Below are 19,724 nucleotides of genomic sequence, written 5' to 3' on the forward strand. Positions count from 1 at the left end.
CTCTACTCAACTCTCGATACAAATAATAGTGCGCCGCATACACCAAAATCCTCCAGCAGTGGCAGCCATCGTGCATGTACGAGAGTCTTGCTCGTATCCGAAAAAAGCACGCACCCTATCATGTGCAATATGTATGCAGGAGCATGAAACTAGAGCGTATCATCATCGGCATCCTGTGGTATATCGCCCTGAAATGTCTGACGAAGCCACGATAGCTTCATCGCACCACTCCTCAAGTCGGGAACCTGTCCAAGAAGCCGGGTACATACCTCAGGCCAACTATGATCATCGGTGCCCGTAACTGGCAGCCCATCGATCCGGAGCCCAAGAATGACGGCCACGTCCTGTAAAGTGATCGTGCACTCCCCTATATGCATGTGAAAGGTGTTGGTCTCTGGCCTCCACCTCTCAATCAAAGCAGCGATAAGCGGCCAATCAAGCCTGATATATCGAACCGTCGAGCACTCCCGAAAACCAGCCTGAGAGATCAGCGCTAGAACTCTCTCATCCTCAATGACCCAAGATGAATGGCTCTGTGAATGCTCGATCATGGTGATATCAGGTACGGGCTGCACGTCAAAAAAGAATTGATTAAGTATAAAGTGAAAAATTAAAATTAGTGCCAATGCTAACTAGCATATCACAAAAGATGTTTTACCTGTCCTGAGCCAATATAATCTGAAACGTGGCTCGCCTGGAGGGTCAAAACGTCGGGGCGTCTCGGTCCCGGATCCATAATGAATATAACTGAGAATTATATTAGAAGACAATGCTCAATGTGTTAGATCTTTTTTGTTAAAATACTCATCTAGTTATATATAAACAACAAACGAATGCGCAACGTGAAGAAAGCAATAACTTGAAACCAAACATTAAATTTATATAACATAGTACGAAACGATACAAATTACAATCACAAATGAGATACAAAAACAAACAACTCACGAAACCGCTACAAATTACAGTCACAAATGACACACGGAAAAAAACACAGAACGAAACCCCTAGCATTTAACAATCACAAATGACATACGGAAGAAAACACAGATCGAAACCGCTACAAATTACAACATCAACGCCTAATCCTAACTGGACAATTATTTTTCTTATGGCCCGGTTGATCGCATCTACTACACTTATTTCTCCTCCTAACTCCTTCACGACCGTCATCCATACAATTTCTAATTCGTACGGAACGAGGGCGCCCCGCCGACCTTTTATACAAAGGAGGCAATATCAGTGGCCCGTCTTGTGTCCAATATCGACTATCATATGGTGGACGAAAACACTCTTTGTATGTTTGTCGATAGTTGTAAGTAGAATACCAAGCCTCGACGAACTCATAGTGTGAAATCCTCGCACCACCTTGTAGATCAGAACAAGCCGCGACAACATGTGAACAAGGAATCCATTGTAATTGCGGTACGTTGCAAGTGCACGTACACGAGTGATCCACTAACATGTTAACTTTATAAGAGCGATTTTCTCTATGTGATATTCCCTCAATGACTTCCCATTCATTAAAACTGTATCTTACGACATGAAAGGATCGAGCTTGTACAATCCGAGCCGCTAACATTTCATCATTTTTCGGTGTGAGCTCCGAGCGGATATTTTCACCAAGTTCGCGACGTCGTAGAAAGAAGTTATTAAGTCTGTAGAATGTTTTAGCAACTAGTGATTGTATTGGCATACCGCGTGCTCCCTTGAGCACGCCATTGAAACTCTCTGAAGCGTTCGTAGTCATCATACAGAACCGTCTCCCGCCATCTTCACATAAAGCCCACTTATCAACATTGTGTGGTCCCAAACTAGTTTCGATCCAATCATGTGCAGCTCGGGAGATAAACTTAATCCTCTCTCGTATTTGGTCATAAACTAATTTTTCTGTTGCACATCCGGCTTGCCAAAGAAGATCTTGAACCTGACCGTTTCCAAATTTCTTCTTGAAGTTGTCCCTAATATGTCGCAAGCAATAACGATGTGCATGTGGCTCTGGGAAATGACGTTGGAGTGCTCTTGGAATTCCTTTCATCCTATCAGATATGAATGTAATCGGCCGCGCACCCACACTAGGGATATGATATCTAATGCATGCAAAAAACCACGCCCAATTCTCTGTGTTTTCAATATCAACCACTGCAAACGCCAAAGGAAACAAACCGCCATCCGCATCAACTCCGGTGGCAACAAGCAAAACTCCTTTGTACTTGCCGTATAAGTGGGTGCCATCAATGCTAAGAAGAGGACGACAATATCGAAACCCCTCAATACATGGCCCAAATGCCCAAAATACACCGGTGAACCGCCGATCTCCGCCATCAACGGGGTCCGAAGATACTTCGTAGACAGTTCCTGGATTTTCTCTTTTGAGTGCTTCAAGATAATGAGGTAAGATCTCATACGATTTATCCCAATCACCGAATATTTTTATCATCGCCTTCCTCCTAGCATTCCAACACTTGTGATATGATACATCCAAGTTGGTGGCTTTTTGCACTAGAAGACGAATATCTTTCGGCCTTAGATCAAAATCCTCCCTCAGATGCGGTAAAATCAATCGATATATGAAGGAAGAGGATGCATTCTTGTTATTCATCTCTAATCGAGGATTGCTACAAGTGTGGAGTCCGTTGTATGCCGTGATTTTGAATTGCCCGCCTACTCTTACACCAGAGCGTGAATTAAGCTTCCACGGACATTTCGCATTGCCGTCGTGGTGTCCACTAATATCTTCATCATCGCCATCTTTGCGATAGAAACAAACCGCATTATAGCTTGTAGTATTATTTTTTGTTGGCCTAAACTTAACATTTTTTGCAATGGCGTACGAGCGAAGCGCATGGATCAATTTCTCCTTGCTCTCATATAGATCTCCCTTCATGAATGAGAAGTCCTCACCCTGTGTATCATGACCGCTATTAGTGCCAATAGGAACACTTTCCATCACGGAGTTATCGATCCATTCTTCTCCTTGAAGTTCATCGGGCGGCGGATCCTCTAAGACAACATACTCATTATTAGCATAACACCCGTCAATGTGGTGGTTGTCCCCTTCATCACGATCTATCAAGGTCATGCTATCAATTTGTAAGCCCTCATCTTCATCATCATTATTAGATTCAACACTTGCATTATCTTCTTGAACTCCCATGTTAGTATCGACCGCATTCGAAGTGCCCACAAGCGAAGGACCACTCATATATTGTGATTGTGTCCAACCTTCATCTTGTTGAGGAGATAAAAAGCCAACGGAATTAACATCAGGGTCTTCCAACATGCGGGAATACATTCCATCATAATTCAACGATTTGCCCAAATTCCTTTGATGTTTTTCAATGAACAATTCAATCGAACGCTTCTCGTCATGTAAGACTCCAATTAGACTCATATCGTAGTCACTTGATATTTGAATGCCGCTTGTCCTGTTCTCCACGACAGGATAATTGCAAATAACATTAAGGTGATACTCACGTGAGTTGGTTAATGTAAGTTTGTGCAATTCATTAACCAACTCATCGAAAGTACACGATTTTGTTATAAACAATGGTCTCGTCGTACCTCCTTCATAAACGGGCATATTATTTTCGAGGTATTTAATCTTCCCATCATACAAACACAAAATTATGATTTGATCATTCATCATTACCTCTGAAGAGTAAAACAATCAAGATCAATATTACACGAAAAGACTCTAAAAATTTATTGTTACTTAAAATTAAATCCTATATCAATTTTAGGGAACCATAATTTTTTACAAATTCATATACCGATTCATATACCGATGTCAAACACTAATTTTTACACTATTTTTTACATTATTGATAATTTACCCTCTAACTCGACAAAATAATTTAAGTTTTCTTCACATAATTCATAAAATTCACAATTAAATTCTCAAATCTAATTGATGTCATATAGCACTAATTTTTAGATTTTTTAATTGATGTCATATAGCACTAATTTCATAACTTATTCACAATGAAATTCTAAAATCGACAAAATTATTGATAACACAATTTTTTTTAAATAAATTAGATGTCATACATATGTAGTAACACTATTTTTTACATTATTGATAATTTACCCTCTAAATCGACAAAATTATTTAAGTTTTCTTCACATAAATCATAAAAAATTTACAAATTAATTCTAAAATATAATTTTTTTTACATGTAATCACCATTAAATAGCGAGAAAATACAAGAAATTAAGAGAAAATCTAATTTTGGGTGGAATTTACCCTCAAATTGTCGAAATCCGGCGAACTTGACTGTTCCGGCGGTCGGAATCAAGGGCAAACGGTCGGAATGGAGTGCTGGCGGTCGGAATCAATGGCCGGCGGTCGGATTTGGGGGGCTGGGGTCGGAAACGACATGGACGGCGGCGGAGAGAGGTTAGGGTTTGGGGCGGTTGCGGGGAGAGAGAACCGAGGTGAGGGGGAGGTCTTCCGAAACTTCACGGGAGTTCAACTCCCGTGAAGTTTTGTTATGAGAAAAAACTTCACGGGAGTTGAACTCCCGTGAAGTTTCGTAAAGTTTTTTAGAAAAACCGACCTGGTTTCAGCGACAGTGCTGAAACCAGGTCGGTTTCTCTAAATAAATATGAAACGGGTCGTTTTTTGCAATTAAATCATCAAATAGGTTGGTTTTGAAAATTTGTCCTTTATAGTGTCTAAAACTTTAAACAGTTGGATAAAATGATTCTTACCAGAGTTTGAAACTTTAATGTGTACCCGGTTAAAACTATAATATTGCCAAAATACAACGCGTAATTATTTATCCTTACCAATCTGTTTCTTAAGATTATGTTAGCTTAATCTATATCGTTAATAGGGGTGCAAATAGTTCGGATACGACTTATAATTATTTATCCTTACCAATCTGTTGGAATGCACGTGCAATGCACGTGGTCAAATATTATAATTGTTGATTTTTAGTTTATGTATTTACTATAACATAGTTGCAAAAAAGTTTATGATTATCATAATATATTAAAAAGTTTTAGATATTTCAATATATAAAATCTTGTTGGTTTCAACACTTTACCTTACACATAATTAGTGAGGTTTAAAGTCTTAAAATATTAATGATCTAAGAGCAATTTAATGATTTAAAATTATCATTTTAAAATATTAATGATGTAAGCATCAATATCTAAAAAACGATTATTATTAATGAAAAAATAAATCTTGAATTTATCAATGTAAAATGATAGGTTTATCTGGTCATAGAGGATTTTGTTTAATTATAAAGAAATCACTCGCGTCTATTGTCTACTTCCACTTTCTATTATCTAGCGACCAAGTATTATAGATATTCAAAAACTTTTTTATAGAATTTTCAAAGTTAGAATGTGCAAATTCAATCAAGAAAAAAAAATATAAATTATGTGATCAATTCTAAAATTTGATATTATAATCTTCTTACATCGTCTCAACTAATTAATTAATTTGTCAAAATGATTACTCTCTAATTTTAGAAAACTATAAAATATAATTTGAGAATGATTTAAACATATTTTGTACACATATGAATTGTATTTTAACAAAATAATATAGATCTATCCAATACTGAATAATATCCAAAAATTTAAGCTAAAGAGTTAAAAGAATCTAATAACACTCATATCCAAGCTATATGCTTCATAAAGGTGAGACATATAAAATGAACAACTTAATTTATTTTGTTAAATAATTTATTACAAATCATAAAAGATAAGGAGAACCATAAGGATTACATAGTCATCCCAAATAAAAATTAAATTTCTCTTAAAGGATTTTGTAGCAAAAGATTTTCAAAGATACTGATAGACTTGCTATAAAATTCACTCTTATAAGATTGATATCACATGTGTCTATAAATGTTTCTCAATTAACCCTCAAAACTAATATCATTGAGTCGAATTCATTATGTGATAAGTACTTGACTTGGAAAGACTAAAATATCTCTCAACCATAAAAGAATTAGCTTGGTTTTTTGCTACATGAAAGAAAAAGTGAAGATTTATAGGTAAAAAGAATTGTAAATTGGTCGTAATCCTTTTATTATCGGTTGAGAGTTTCTTTTAACTAAAATGACTTTCTTTAAAAGGGCATTTTGACAAAATCACTTATTTAAGTCTTTTACATTAAGGGGGTTCGTTAAGAGATGTGTAAAAGATCAGGAGAGTTTTTATAAGACACGCTAAGTCAAAGGGTGTTTTCTAAAATCACTCCAAAGTTAAGAGGGATTATCTACAACACCTCTATATTTAGGAGGCTCTGTCAAATTAAATTAGTTGAGTGGTTTTTTTCAGGCATTCCCCGTACTTGAGAGAGTTTTCAAAGAATTGATTATTCTTTTAAATTTAGCTCAATATTTTATAATTCTATATTAATACCTAAATTATAAGCAATTTTAAAATTTTAAGGGGATAATGTAGAATTATTGGATGTGACGCCCCTGGGTTCACACAAGGCTGCAGTCCAAGGTGAAACCAAGAATGTCAAACCTGTCATGCACCACACCGTGCAATAACATGTTTTATCATCACAATTACTATCTCTCTAGTAGAGTTATTAACAGGTGTAGGTACAAAAGCAAGTGAAAGATAATATAAGAGTCAACCGATGAAATAATAGAGATCGAATTAATATTTTATCATCTAACACACTGAAATACAAGTAAATGTCTGTAATGAATAAACTGGAGCCCTCAACAAATCTCAATTTACAAAATGTCTGACAAATGGAAATAAGGCATTACAGCCTTTACAACTATAGAATAAAACTCTCAAATGTCTAAACAAGAGTCTAAAGTGGAGCTTGAAAGAAAATATAACTAAATAGACAGCTGAAGCTAAAGTGCATAGCCATCAACCTGCGACTCTCCGGGCTCCTGGCTCGTTACCTGAAAGGGGGAGGGACAACGAGCGTTAAAGCGCTAGCGAGCAACATCACAACCAACCCCAAGGGAAAAGGCTCATTGTATATGAAAATACAGTTAATACATAATAATATAAAATTATTTATCCTAAGAATAATGGGTTTTAGTACTTAGGAAATTTCAACACGAGCATAGGTACGTTGAACGAAATAATCCAAATAAGGAAACCCCCATGTATATATCTTGTATCTCAAATTGAAAATCCCTAAGTACCAAACTCGAAGTCTAATACATGAACAATAAAGAAAAGACAACAATCCCATCTCTACCAATAAACATAGTTATGTCAAAGTTACATAGTTACAATAAGTGTCATGTCCAGCCTAGGTAGCTATCATGTCCAAACTTTATCAATATGTCGTGCTCAAAACTCAAATATGTATCATGCTCAAGGTTTAGCGAAATGTCCAACACATGGACTAAAGGTAATGCATGTCCAACACAGGGACTAAAATGATAAGTATCCAACACATGGATTAATAGTAATGTATGCCCAACACATGGACTATGAATAAAGAGGTGAAATTGTAAAAGGTATATGTGGAAAGATATACACATCCCAAACTCGCACGTGTTTCGATGTGCGGGTCTAAACTTGTGTCAAAAAGTCAACTCACATGTACAGATAAATCACTAACATTAAAAAATAGTGTCAGATAATCGAGGCAATCTCTCGAACACGCAAAAAGCTCAACAAAAATCAACAGTACACAGAACTGTGCGGCGATCGACCGCAAAGGTCACTCCGGTCGACCGCACACAAAGCACAAATCCACTGAGCTCAAAACTGAGTGGCGGTCGACCGCAGAGGTCACTCCGGTCGACCGCGAAAAGAGCAGAAACACTTCTGCTCGACAAAACACGCCGTATCCACTGCAGTCGACCGCGAAGCAGACAAAAGCCCAGTTAGGGTTTCTGTCAACTTCGAACCATATACAAACTTGATGATTTCTTTACTAATGTAAATCTAATATTTCTAATATATCATATGATAGAAAACAATGAAATTTAAACACGTAAACTACATCCCCAATACTCTAAACACATATGAAATATGTTAAAAACGTTTTGAAAATAGTAAATCGTGATTTAACTCTTGTTTAAGCAATTTTAGATCTAGATCTTCACTAAACAAAATATTGGTGAGCTTTTATAAACTGAAACATTTGATTCTTGCAATCCACATTATAGGGAATACATTTTTATACAAAAATACCTTTTAGGCTCATCAAAACTCATGAAAATCATTATAAAAATTCGTAGAAATATGGGTGAGGGATTGGGCGAGATGTTACTCGCCTTAGGTGCTGACAAATCTCCAAAAGATAATCCTCCTTCAACCTGAACCGCGAAACCCCACCGAAAATCCTTCGAAACACCCTAAAAACACCAAAATCCGAGCTAGGGTTTGAGAGGAGAGAGAGAGGGGAGGGGGGCTGAGGCTATTAGGGTTCAAAAGAGGGTTCTGAGAGCTTCAAAACGAGTATAAATACCTAGGGTAACAACCGGGTTTGATATAAATAAAACCCGACCCAAAACAGAACTGACAGAACCAGGTTCACCCAGCGGTCGACCGCATCGACTACGGCGATCGACTGCGTAGGGTTCTGGGCCATGCTCAGACTGGGGTTCGGTAAAAAGATTGTAACTTTCTCATACGATCTCGGAATAAGGTGATCTAAGATTCATTGGAAAGCTCTTGAAAAGACCTACAACTTTGATCTTATACACGTTTCCAGATTCTAAAAAAATTAATATGAAAAATATAGAAACTCTCAACTGGTCAAAATTCTCAGATTATCACTCTTTGCATTTGTGCATGTTTTGTGCCTTTGAACTCATATATTCACAAATATACATTGAATTGAACTCAAATCAATTCTTATCATACTCAAACATCAAAAATATATTATTCTCACCATATAACATATTTATAATTATTTATCACATTATATTCAAATTTTCAGGGTTTTATATTCTTCCCCCCTTAAAAGAATTTCGTCCTCGAAATTCAGAAATCAGACTTAAGCAAATAATAATACTAGAAAAACACATAGAGGGTCTAATTCAATCTGCAAATATAAACATCTCAGAATATTTACTCTTGATAAGCATATAGGGATATTTATATTTAACAGTCCAGGATGACTATATTTCCACTCATCCCTTAATCGAATGGAACTAGTACGTCGGGCAAAAAATCCAAACAAGGAACCCCCCATATATATACCATGTGTTCCAAAAGATTAAGAATTAAACGGAAATATCCTCATTCTAGCGTTAAATCTAAATATAACCACACAAATAATCGCACACATAAATCAATCCACTTCCTCAATAGGTTAGGAAGTCGCGCGGCATAACATCTTCGCGCTCCCGAAAATCATCTTCGATGTCTACACTTAACCATCAAAAATGTAAATACCCCCACTTAAGCCCTAATTAAATGGAACAAGTACACCGAGTGAAAAATCCAAACAAGGAACCCCTCATATATATACCATATGTTCCAAGTACTTAGGAGATAAGTGTTAATACCCTCATTTTAGTGTTAAATATAAACATCACCATACAGGTAACCATAAGCCATAAACAAGTCATACAAAAATTTAATTTACTTGATCAAACAGTTGTGGGTAGTCGCGATGTATATCCTCCTCGCACTCCCGAGAAACCTCCCCAACTCCTTTCCGGTTCCACTGAATTTTCACCAAGGGAAAAATATCTTGTTTCTAAATTTATTGTCTTCTCTAGCAAGTATACAAACTGGGATTTTAATCGTAGTCAAATCATCCTGAAGCTAAATCTCTGATGCGTTCAACACTCACTGCTGCTCTTCATCATGTAATTGCTTCTTGAACATTAAAACATGAAATACTTTATGTACACTAGACATCGATGCTGGAAAGTCTAGTCCATATGAAACAGCCCCAATAAGCTCCAAAATCCGAAACGGTCCAATATATTTCAGCTCAAGCTTTCTCCGCCTTTCGAATCGCTGAACGTCTTTCATAGATGATACTTTCAGCACAACTAACTCTTCAAACCTGAAACTCTAAATGTCCTCATCTCTTATCTGCATAGCTCTTTTGCTGACTCTAAGCGGCTAGAATTTGTTCTCTGATCAATGTTACTTTCTCAGTAATCTATCTCATAAGCTCTGGCCCAAGCATTAAACTATCCTCCGGCTCTACCCATCATATAGACGATCTGCAAGGCCTCCCGTACGATGCTTCATACGGGGCCGCACCAATTATCGCTTGATAACTATTGTTATAAGTGAACTCTATCGGTGGAATATGATTCCTCCCAGCTGCCTTGAAAGTCAATGACACAAGCCCGTAACATATCTTCCAACACCTGATTTACTCTCCCCGTCTGACCATCCGTCTATGGATGGAATACACTACTGTATGATAGTCTGCTACCAAGTGAATCCTGGAAACTCTTCCAAAAGTACAAAGTGAACACTGAACCTCGATCCGATACAATCGTGTCTGGAACTCCATGAAGTCGAACTATCTTCCGAACAAATATCCTCGCATATGCCTCGACGGTATAAGTAGTCCTCACTGGAATAAGATGTGCTGACTTCATTAGTCTATCCATTATCACCCAACGGAATCATTTTCTTTCTTCGACTTCAGCAACCCTACAATAAAGTTCATTAAAATGTCCGCCCACTTCTATTTGGAAACAGGTAAATACGGAAGTGTTCCTACCGGTCTCTGATGTTCCACCTTCACTTGCTGATAGGTAAGACACTTAGCTATATACTCTGAAATCTTCCTACGCCTATCACTCCACCAAAAGTGTCTCTTTAAGTCCTTGTACATCTTAGTTATTCCTGGATGTACTAAATCGCGAATTCATAGTTCTTAATAAACTCAATCCACCGCCGCTGTCTCTGGTTGAGTCCCTTCAGAAATGTCTCGTGACTTCAGTGCAAATACCGCTGCTGCTAACACCAAATCATGAGTGGGGTAGTTCTGCTCGTGCACCCTAAATTATTATGAGATATAGGCTACTACCCTCTGATTCTACATCAAGACGCTTCCTAAATCTGCCAATGATGCATCTGCATAGACCACAAATGTCCTGGATTATCTTCCTGTAATATCCGGCTAAATCCAAAAAGCTTCGAATCTCTGTCACCGTCTTCGGCGGTTCCCAATTAAGAGCTACTATAACTTTAGTCGGATCCAATGCTATGCCCTCTCTACTGATGACGTGGCCCAGAAATCTTACTTTTGAAAACCAAAACTCGCATTTGCTGAACTTGACATATAACTGATGCTCCTGTAGAGTCCTCAAAGCTAACCGTAGGTGCTGCTCGTGTTCTGTCTTCGATCTCGGATAAATGAGGATGTCGTCGATAAAAACTATCACGAACTGATCCAAAAAGGGACGGAAAACCCGGTTCATCAAATTCATGAATACAGCGGATGCATTGGTCAACCCAAATGGTGTGACCAGAAACTCAAAAGATTCATATCGAATCAGAAAAACATGGCTTTGGGAAAATCCATCTCCCGAACTCGCAACTACAATATCCCAAAACGAAGATCAATCTTCGGGAAAACACGCGCCTCGCGCAGCTGATCGAACAAGTCATAAATCCTAGGTAATTGGTACCTATTCCGGATAGTGACCTTGTTCAACTCTCTATAATCAATACACAAACGCATATTGTCGTCCTTCTTCTTCACGAAGAGAACTGGCGCTCCCCACGGAGAATGACTCCGATGAATAAAACCCTGAGCTAATAACTCGTCTAACTGGGCCTGAAGTTCCCTCATCTCAGCTGGTGCCATGCGACAGGGTGCACGGGATATCGGGGCTGTGCCTGGCTGCAACTCAATACAGAACTCGACCTCTCACACAGGAGGTAATCCAGGTATGTCCTAAAAGACATCCTGATACTCTAAGACAACTCTAGTCTCCAATAAATCAACACCCTGATCCCGTCGCATCATCTCCTCGATGTATGCCAGAAATGACTCTGCAAAACGGTTGTCCTGAGAGGTTGCTATAATCTTCTCGGACCCATTGGACGCCCGCAAATTAACTGTCTTCGCAAAGCAGTCAATACTAACATGGTAGGAAGATAACCAATCCGTACCAAGAATGATGTCGAAATTTAACATCAACAACACGATCAACTCGATGACTAACTCAGACTCATCTAGTCTGATGACACATCTCCTACAGATAGAAGGGACACTCCTTCTAGAGGAGTAGAGACTAACAACGGAATATCTATGGAATGTGCTACAAGTTGAAACCTATCAACGAAGGTATGAAAGATAAGAAGTAAGCAAATTTCCTAACTCAAACTAGATCCGAGCTGAAAAGGAAATTTTGAAGAAAGCTCCGCTCGTACCCTGATCACGCGGTACGACTGAATAGACTCTGCTGGATAGTGCAAATCTCCTGGGTGATGCAAATATGGCCTGCTGACCCTTAATCCTCAGATTAGCAAGTAATGCCTCTATTTCCCCACTGCTGGCTATAATTACGACTCTGAGACTGTCGTCCGTGACCTCTATCTTGCTGGCTCTCTGCTGGTGTACTGTGATAATTCTTTCGCTCTTTGTTCGATCTTGTTGTAATTATAACATGTACTCGAACTCTGCGCTGCTTCGGCGCTCTCGAATCATATTGTGCTCCTTTCTTATATTGTCCTTGTTGCTGGGGTAAAATCATTCTCCCGCCACTAGGGTTCTCTAGATTTTCATAATAGTTCTCTTGCCATTTAATTGTCATTATTCTGGATTTGATTTCTTCATTCACTATGGGTATATCTCCCTGCTTCATTCGGACTAGCTCTAACTGCTTGTTGAAGCAGTGACCAAAATTCTCCTAAATAATTGATGCTTGCTGCTCCGTCGAAAATCTAAAGTCGTTGTTACCCTCTAGTGATGTTCTATATGCCGAATACATCTAACTACTGCTTTGGTACTAAGTCGACGTTCAAGAAATTTTCACATACTTCTTCCCTTTATAGGTTGCAAATGAAATTTGCGTGCCTTGAAATTCTGGTGCTCATACTGTCTGATACTTTTCTTATCCTTTTAGAGTTAAATCTCCCGCTCTGCGGCTCTATCAACAAATGATTACGGTGGTGGTGTACTCATTGGTATTTCATTTTTACTTCCACGACGGGTATAGCCGGTGGTGAATCTCTTGAAAGTGGTATAGTTGACGGAAATGGATACACTTCTTGCTCCTCAATTGTTGTAAGATCTTGCTGCTAAAGGTGCCATGATGTCGATCAAATACTGTGGAGCCTGCTGTGGCTTGGCTCTGCATGCCCAGCTCTCCAGGTATGAGTTTTACCTCGACCACATCCTATATATTTTTTTTTTTTTTGAAAGATAAGTAAATTTCATTAATACCAAGAAACACTAGTACATTATTTACAAAATTTGGCTAGGCTACTCTGAGAATCTTTACCAAGAAAACTATAGAGAGGGGAGAGGACCATGGCCGTCACCCTCTACTATAGAGAACCTGGTAAAGTATCAGATTGACCCAAAGCCAAAAGAAAAACCTACAGTACTATCAAAAGTAACAAGACTTTGAGCTCAACAATGGATTTTCTTCATAGTTTGTCATAACCCCAATTCGATAGGATCTTAGAGTTTCCAACCTTCCAATTGCATGTTCTGAGCAAAATATTTATGTCTTCATATATTCTTCTGAATACCATAATCTTGTGCATTTTTTGATTCTGAAAGATTCTTCTATTCCTTTCCTGCCATACTTGCCAGACAGTTGAATTCAGCGCTAATCTTGCCAATATATAAGATTTATCTTTTGACTTGAACTTTTGTTGGATGTTTTGAGCTTCTGTGTTCAGGTCTTTGTTATCAGAGTCGTTCATCTGCAGCTTTAGCTTGCAAAGTTTCCAGATATAAACCAAGTAAGGGCATTGGAAATAAAGGTGGTCTCTAGATTCCTTCGCTAGATCACAGAGCACACAGATTTCAGAAGATGAAATTCCAAAATTAATCAGTCTGTCTCTGGTTGGTAATCTATTATACAGAGCTTTGAGCAAGCAATAAGACATCCTTGGATTTGAAGAAGGATACCAAACCACATTGTAGAGTTCAAATGCAGCACCAGAGCTACGAATGTGATTCCACGCTGAATGAAAAGAAAACTCCCCGTTACCTGATGGTAGCCATTTCCAGCTATCTTGTTGACCTGTAATTGAGGTGTTAGCAATAGAAGGCATAAGAGGAATAAGTTTCATATAATGGTAAACTTCGGAAGAATGTTCAATTTGAATCAAAAAAGATTGCTGATGGGTTTCAACAATCAATATCTAAAGATTTAGATCAACAATCATCACATCAACATGCAATTAACTGGAAATTCAAATCGGGCGGATCTACAACTTGGAAAGATGTATGTACAATGGGTCGTGAGGTAAATCAGAATTGTTCATTAGAATATTTTCCTCCATCTATTGATAGCAATGGTTTGTTATATGCTTCTATTCCAAGATCTGAAATTCTTCTTAATGTTGATAAATGGAATAATACTTTAATTGGATATGTTCTTGGTGATAAACCTTTTTATACCCATTTAAAAGGTTGTGTTGGTCGGCTATGGAAACTAAAATGTTCTCTTGAGATATATTCTAGGGAAAATGGTTTTTTCTTCTTTAAATTTGGAAGTAAGGAGGAATTAAACAGAGTTTTGAATGGAGGGCCTTGATTATTTGACGGAAGGCTAATTATATTAAAAAAGTGGTCTGAAAACATTGGATTAGAAAGAGAACTCCTTAACTCAGTTCCAGTTTGGATTAGACTTCCAGCTCTGCATCTAAAGCTTTGGTCTAATAATATTATTGGTCGTATTGCTAGTATTGTGGGTAAACCTCTTTATATAGATCAAGCGACAGCATCGGGGGAAAGGCTAGCATATGCTAGATGTTTTGTGGAAATTTCATCTAAAGCTAAGCTACCAAATTATATAAGGATGGATTTAGGGAATGGAGATTGGTTGGAAACTGCCGTTGAGTATGAATGGATTCCACCTAAATGTGTTAAATGTCAGAATTTTGGCCATGTTGATCATCAGTGTCCAGTTGTTATAGTTGAGAAGTGGGTGGCTAAAACAACATTGAATGAAACAGGGTTTGGAGAATCTATGATTAAACATAATGAAGGCCTACTAAATGAAGATGCTGTTATTAATAAGAGTCAGATAAATGTTGAAGCTACAAATAATGGAAGTATAATTCATGCCATTAATGAAGATGATGTTGCCATTAATGATGTTCTTTCGGATTCTGAGGATTTTTCTGATCGAGAGTTGGTGTCTCATAATGATGAAAGCCAAGCTAAAAAGGATAAATTAAATGCCCAAGAGTTATCTATGAAAGATAAATCTCCTTACTCTGATACAACTGATACCCTGGAAACAGAGCTGCCACATAAATCTGATTCTATGAACAAGGTTGCTGTTAATAGAAACAATTATGATTTTATTCATGATCCTCAACAATCTGTCTCTGCTAATATCTTAGAAGATATACCAGGTTCCTCTGACATTACAGTTACAGATGTTCCTATTACTGAGAATAATTCAGAACAGACTAAAAATAATGCAGTTTTTTTGGATTCTTTGCAATCTGATGTGGATAATTCAAAAGAGAAAGGATTAGATTTTACTATTGCTGTTGATAATCCTGACTGGATAACAGAAAAAGACCAGCTGATTATGAAGAAGAAAAGCCAGGTCAAAGTGAATAAAGACCCCTCAGGTACAAAGAGGGTTACAAGATCCTCCTCTGCTAATATCTTATGACTATGTTATTTTGGAATGTTAGAGGCATGAATAAATTGGGAAGGAGAAGGGATATTAAAAATCATATTTTATCTTTAAAGCCAAGTATTGTTGGTTTATTAGAGACAAAAGTCAAATCAGCTAAAGCTTACAGAATTACTAAATGTATTCCTGCTCATTGGTCTTTTTGCAACAATTATTTTGCTTCTGATAGAGGGAGAATCTGGGTGGTATGGGATTCTGATATCTGGAATGGTGATGTATTATCTGCTACTTTACAAGTTATAACCATTAGACTTCAAAACAAAGGAGGTTTCAACTTATTGTTGAGTGTCATTTATGGGGAAAATTCAGAATCTGCAAGATTATCATTATGGGCTGACATTAGAGACATCTATGATAAATTTAAATCAATGCCATGGTTGCTTGTGGGGGACTTCAATGTTTGTAGATTTACTACAGAAAAAATTGGAGGTAGACATCTTACTGTTAAGAAACTCCAGGATTTTAATGATTGTATTCAATCATGTGGTCTATCTGATATCAAGAGCACTGGTTCTCTATGGACATGGCATAATAAACAACAAGGTCAAGGCAGAATATATGGTAAATTGGATAGAGGTCTGGGAAATACTAAATTGTTTGATCAATTTCCTCAAGCCTTTATAGAATATAAGAGTACTTCAACTAGTGACCATACTCTAGCGCTCCTTCATCTGACTCCCAAATTACAGTCTGGACCAAAACCTTTTAGATTTTTTAATTTCTGGATGCAATGTCAGGGTTATGAAGAAATTCTCAGATGTGTTTGGAACAAACATTACACAGGTTCTCCTATGTTTATTTTGGTTTCTAAACTTAAGGATCTTAAACTGACATTGAAGCAATGGACAAATCAGTCTGATGTATCTCCTAAAGCTAACATTATGAAGCTTAAAAACAAATTGGATATCATTCAACAGAAGCTAAATCAGGACTTTCATAATGAGGACCTACAGGACTCAGAATCTGCAATAATTATTGAACTAGATGGTTGGCTATGTAGAGAAGAAGAGGAGATGAGGCAGAAGAGTAGACAGCTATGGCTTCAGCAAGGAGATAAAAAAATACTCTATTCTTCTATAATGCTATCAAGCATAGAAATTCTACAAATTGTATCAGACATATTATTGCTCAAAATGGATCACATATCACTTCAAATGACAATATTAAACACATTGCTGCCAGCTTTTATGAAGATCTTTTCAATCAAACATCTTACTGGAATGTCTTTCCTAAATTGACAGTAAAGAGGATTCTGACTGCTGAGTCTAAACAATGGTTAGTTCAGGAAGTTAACTACAAAGAGATTAGAAATGCCCTCTTCCAAATGAATGCAGATAAGGCTCCAGGACCAGATGGCTTCAACGCATATTTCTATCAACAAAATTGGAACATGATCAGTGGTGATGTTGTCTTGGCAGTGCAATCTTTCTTCAAATCTGGTACAATTCTTAAGCAGATCAATCATACATTTCTCACTCTTGTACCGAAATCAAAGGAAGCTACTTCCATTCAAGATTACAGACCTATTTCATGTTGCAATGTCATTTATAAGATTATTACTAAGATTCTGGCCAATAGATTAAAGATGGTGATTGGGGAATTAATTTCAAAGAATCAGCATGCTTTTCTTCAGGGGAGACATATTGGTGAGTGTTCTTTACTTGCTCATGAATTACTTAGAGATTTCAATAGGAATCATGGCAAGAGAGCCTGTTTTAAAATTGATCTTCACAAGGCTTTTGATAGCATCAACAGGGAATTTGTATACTATGTTATGCATTGTATGGGCTTTCCTGTTAAATGGATTTCTTGGATCAGAGCATGTCTTTCCACTCCTTCCTTTTCTGTCCTCTTAAATGGTTCCTCTTCAGGTTTTTTTAAAAGTAATAGAGGTATTAGACAAGGGGATCCTCTATCTCCTTATATCTTTGTTATGGTCATGGAATTTTGGTCTATTGGTATGGAGCTAGCAGTTATCTCAGGGAAAATACAGAATTTTAAAACTCAACATGATCTTCAAGTCTCTCATATATTGTTTGCAGATGATATGTTGGTTTTTTGTAGAGCAAATAAAAAATCTTTTGAAGGTATCAATAATCTGTTGGATACTATGGCTTTGAATACTGGACTGTGTATAAACAGAAAGAAAAGCAAATTATATTTCAGCAAAGGATGCAACTGTAAAGGAGTGTTAAGCTCTATTGTGGGAATTTCAATAGGGACTCTTCCTATGAAATATTTAGGATTACCTTTATCTGCAAAATACCCAAAAACAAAGGATTTTCTTCCACTTATTGACAAGGTCAGACATAAGATTGAAGGTTGGATGTCTCATTCTTTATCCTTTGCAGGTCGTCTAGAACTCATCAAATCAGTATTATTCAGTACCTCTGCTTACTGGTATTTTGTATATAAATTCCCTCATTCCATTATACAAAACCTGGAATCTATCTTTGCAAATTTTCTTTGGTCTGGACAGTTTCATGCTATCAACTGGAAGGAAGTTTGTCGACCAAAACAGGAAGGGGGATTTGGTCTGAGAAGATTGAAGGATCTAAGTCAAGCAGCTGCCCTTAAATTGATATGGAGACTTCTTACAGCTAATTCTCTTTGGACAAACTGGATGAATGTCAGATATATCAGGGGAGACAATTTTTGGGAATCTAATACAAATCTGTTGGATTCTGGAACCTGGAAGCATATATCTAGTCTCAAAAATCAAGCTCTGAAATGCATTATGAAATCTATTGGGAATGGAGAGACCACTTCCCTTTGGTTTGACCCATGGTTACAGGAAGGAAGAATTATTGAACTACTACATTATCTCACTCCTCAACACACAGACACTACTACTTGGACAGTCTCTCGTATCATCCAAAATTCTCAATGGAATATCATACTGCCATGCCTTAATCCTCTGATATCATCCATTACTAATATATCAGTTTCAGGTTAAAAAGATCAATGGATATGGTTGCATACAGGTGATGGTGATTTCTCCTTTTCTTCAGCTTGGAATCAAGTTCGTACATCCTATGACAAATTTGAGCTTTACAATGTGGTATGGTTCCCAAACTCAAATCCTAGAATGTCTTGTTGCATGCTCAGAAGTTTATGTAACAGGTTAGCTACAAGAGACAGACTATTCAAATTTGGTATAACTTCAATAGAAGTCTGTGCTCTTTGTAATTCATACAAGGAGACTAGGGATCATTTATTCTTCCAATGTCAATATTCAGCATATATCTGGAAGCTATGTAAACTGAAACTGCAAATGAAAATTACTGATGTTAAGGATCTTAAGACAGAAGCCCTGGAAATCCAACAAAAGTTCAAGAAGAAAGATAATACCTATATCTTGGCTAGATTAGCACTAAATGCAACTGTTTGGCATATTTGGCAGGAAAGGAATAAAAGGATTTTCCATGATCAAAAACTACATAAGATTATGGTGTTTAGGAGAATATATGAAGACATTAATATTCTGCTTAGGACTTGCAATTGGAAGGTTGGTAATTCAGATATTCTATCAAATTGGAGCTATGTAAAACTGTGATTGTCCCTTCGTGAGCTGGTTGTTCTGTTATGTAACTGAGGGTACTTTTGTAATCATGTGGCTTTGATAACTCATGAATCTTTCTAGGGCTCTATAGTTGAGGGTGACGGCCATGGTCCTCTCCCCTCTCTATAGTTTCTCTAGTTTAGATTCCTGTTGTTATTTTGCCAATACTGTCACTTTGTACGTGTATTTGGTTTTAATGAAATTATACTTATCTTTCAAAAAAAAAAAAAAAATATATATAACACATAATATTCACGCAAATACTTTCAGTCAAAATAAAATAGTTGTCATAAAAAAAAATTCTCAAATTTTGAGATATACGCATATATCGTCCTCACTCATACTAGGAATTCCTTACGGACTCTATACATGAATCCTAAGAAACTCTATCC

General features: G+C 37.2%; 3 protein-coding genes across 3 annotated transcripts; 1 reads left to right on the forward strand and 2 right to left on the reverse strand.

Annotated features, from left to right (window-relative positions):
• Positions 942-3,646, reverse strand: LOC109835208. Its single transcript, XM_020403193.1, has 2 exons — positions 1,696-3,646; positions 942-952 (listed from the first exon to the last, which is right to left on the reverse strand). Exons 1-2 carry the CDS (start codon positions 3,644-3,646, stop codon positions 942-944), a joined length of 1,962 nt encoding a protein of 653 aa, XP_020258782.1.
• Positions 13,531-14,184, reverse strand: LOC109835210. The gene has a single exon (XM_020403194.1). It carries the CDS (start codon positions 14,182-14,184, stop codon positions 13,531-13,533), a length of 654 nt encoding a protein of 217 aa, XP_020258783.1.
• On the forward strand, positions 14,349-19,326 carry LOC109835211. The gene is made up of 6 exons (XM_020403195.1): positions 14,349-14,586; positions 14,707-15,702; positions 15,849-16,788; positions 16,887-18,630; positions 18,716-18,893; positions 19,010-19,326. Exons 1-6 carry the CDS (start codon positions 14,349-14,351, stop codon positions 19,324-19,326), a joined length of 4,413 nt encoding a protein of 1,470 aa, XP_020258784.1.

Source organism: Asparagus officinalis, chromosome 3, assembly GCF_001876935.1.
Source record: "Asparagus officinalis chromosome 3, Aspof.V1, whole genome shotgun sequence".
NCBI classification, from domain to species: domain Eukaryota; kingdom Viridiplantae; phylum Streptophyta; class Magnoliopsida; order Asparagales; family Asparagaceae; genus Asparagus; species Asparagus officinalis.

Bases quoted from the DNA above. Each gene is read 5' to 3' on its own strand.
- LOC109835211 (XM_020403195.1), top strand. From the start codon at position 14,349: ATGGGTCGTGAGGTAAATCAGAATTGTTCATTAGAATATTTTCCTCCA. The intron at 15,703-15,848 runs GTACAAAGAGGG...TTGGTTTATTAG, and splicing joins AGTGAATAAAGACCCCTCAG to AGACAAAAGTCAAATCAGCT. The intron at 18,894-19,009 runs GTTAGCTACAAG...GTCAATATTCAG, and splicing joins CTCAGAAGTTTATGTAACAG to CATATATCTGGAAGCTATGT.
- LOC109835208 (XM_020403193.1), bottom strand. From the start codon at position 3,646: ATGATGAATGATCAAATCATAATTTTGTGTTTGTATGATGGGAAGATT.
- LOC109835210 (XM_020403194.1), bottom strand. From the start codon at position 14,184: ATGAAACTTATTCCTCTTATGCCTTCTATTGCTAACACCTCAATTACA.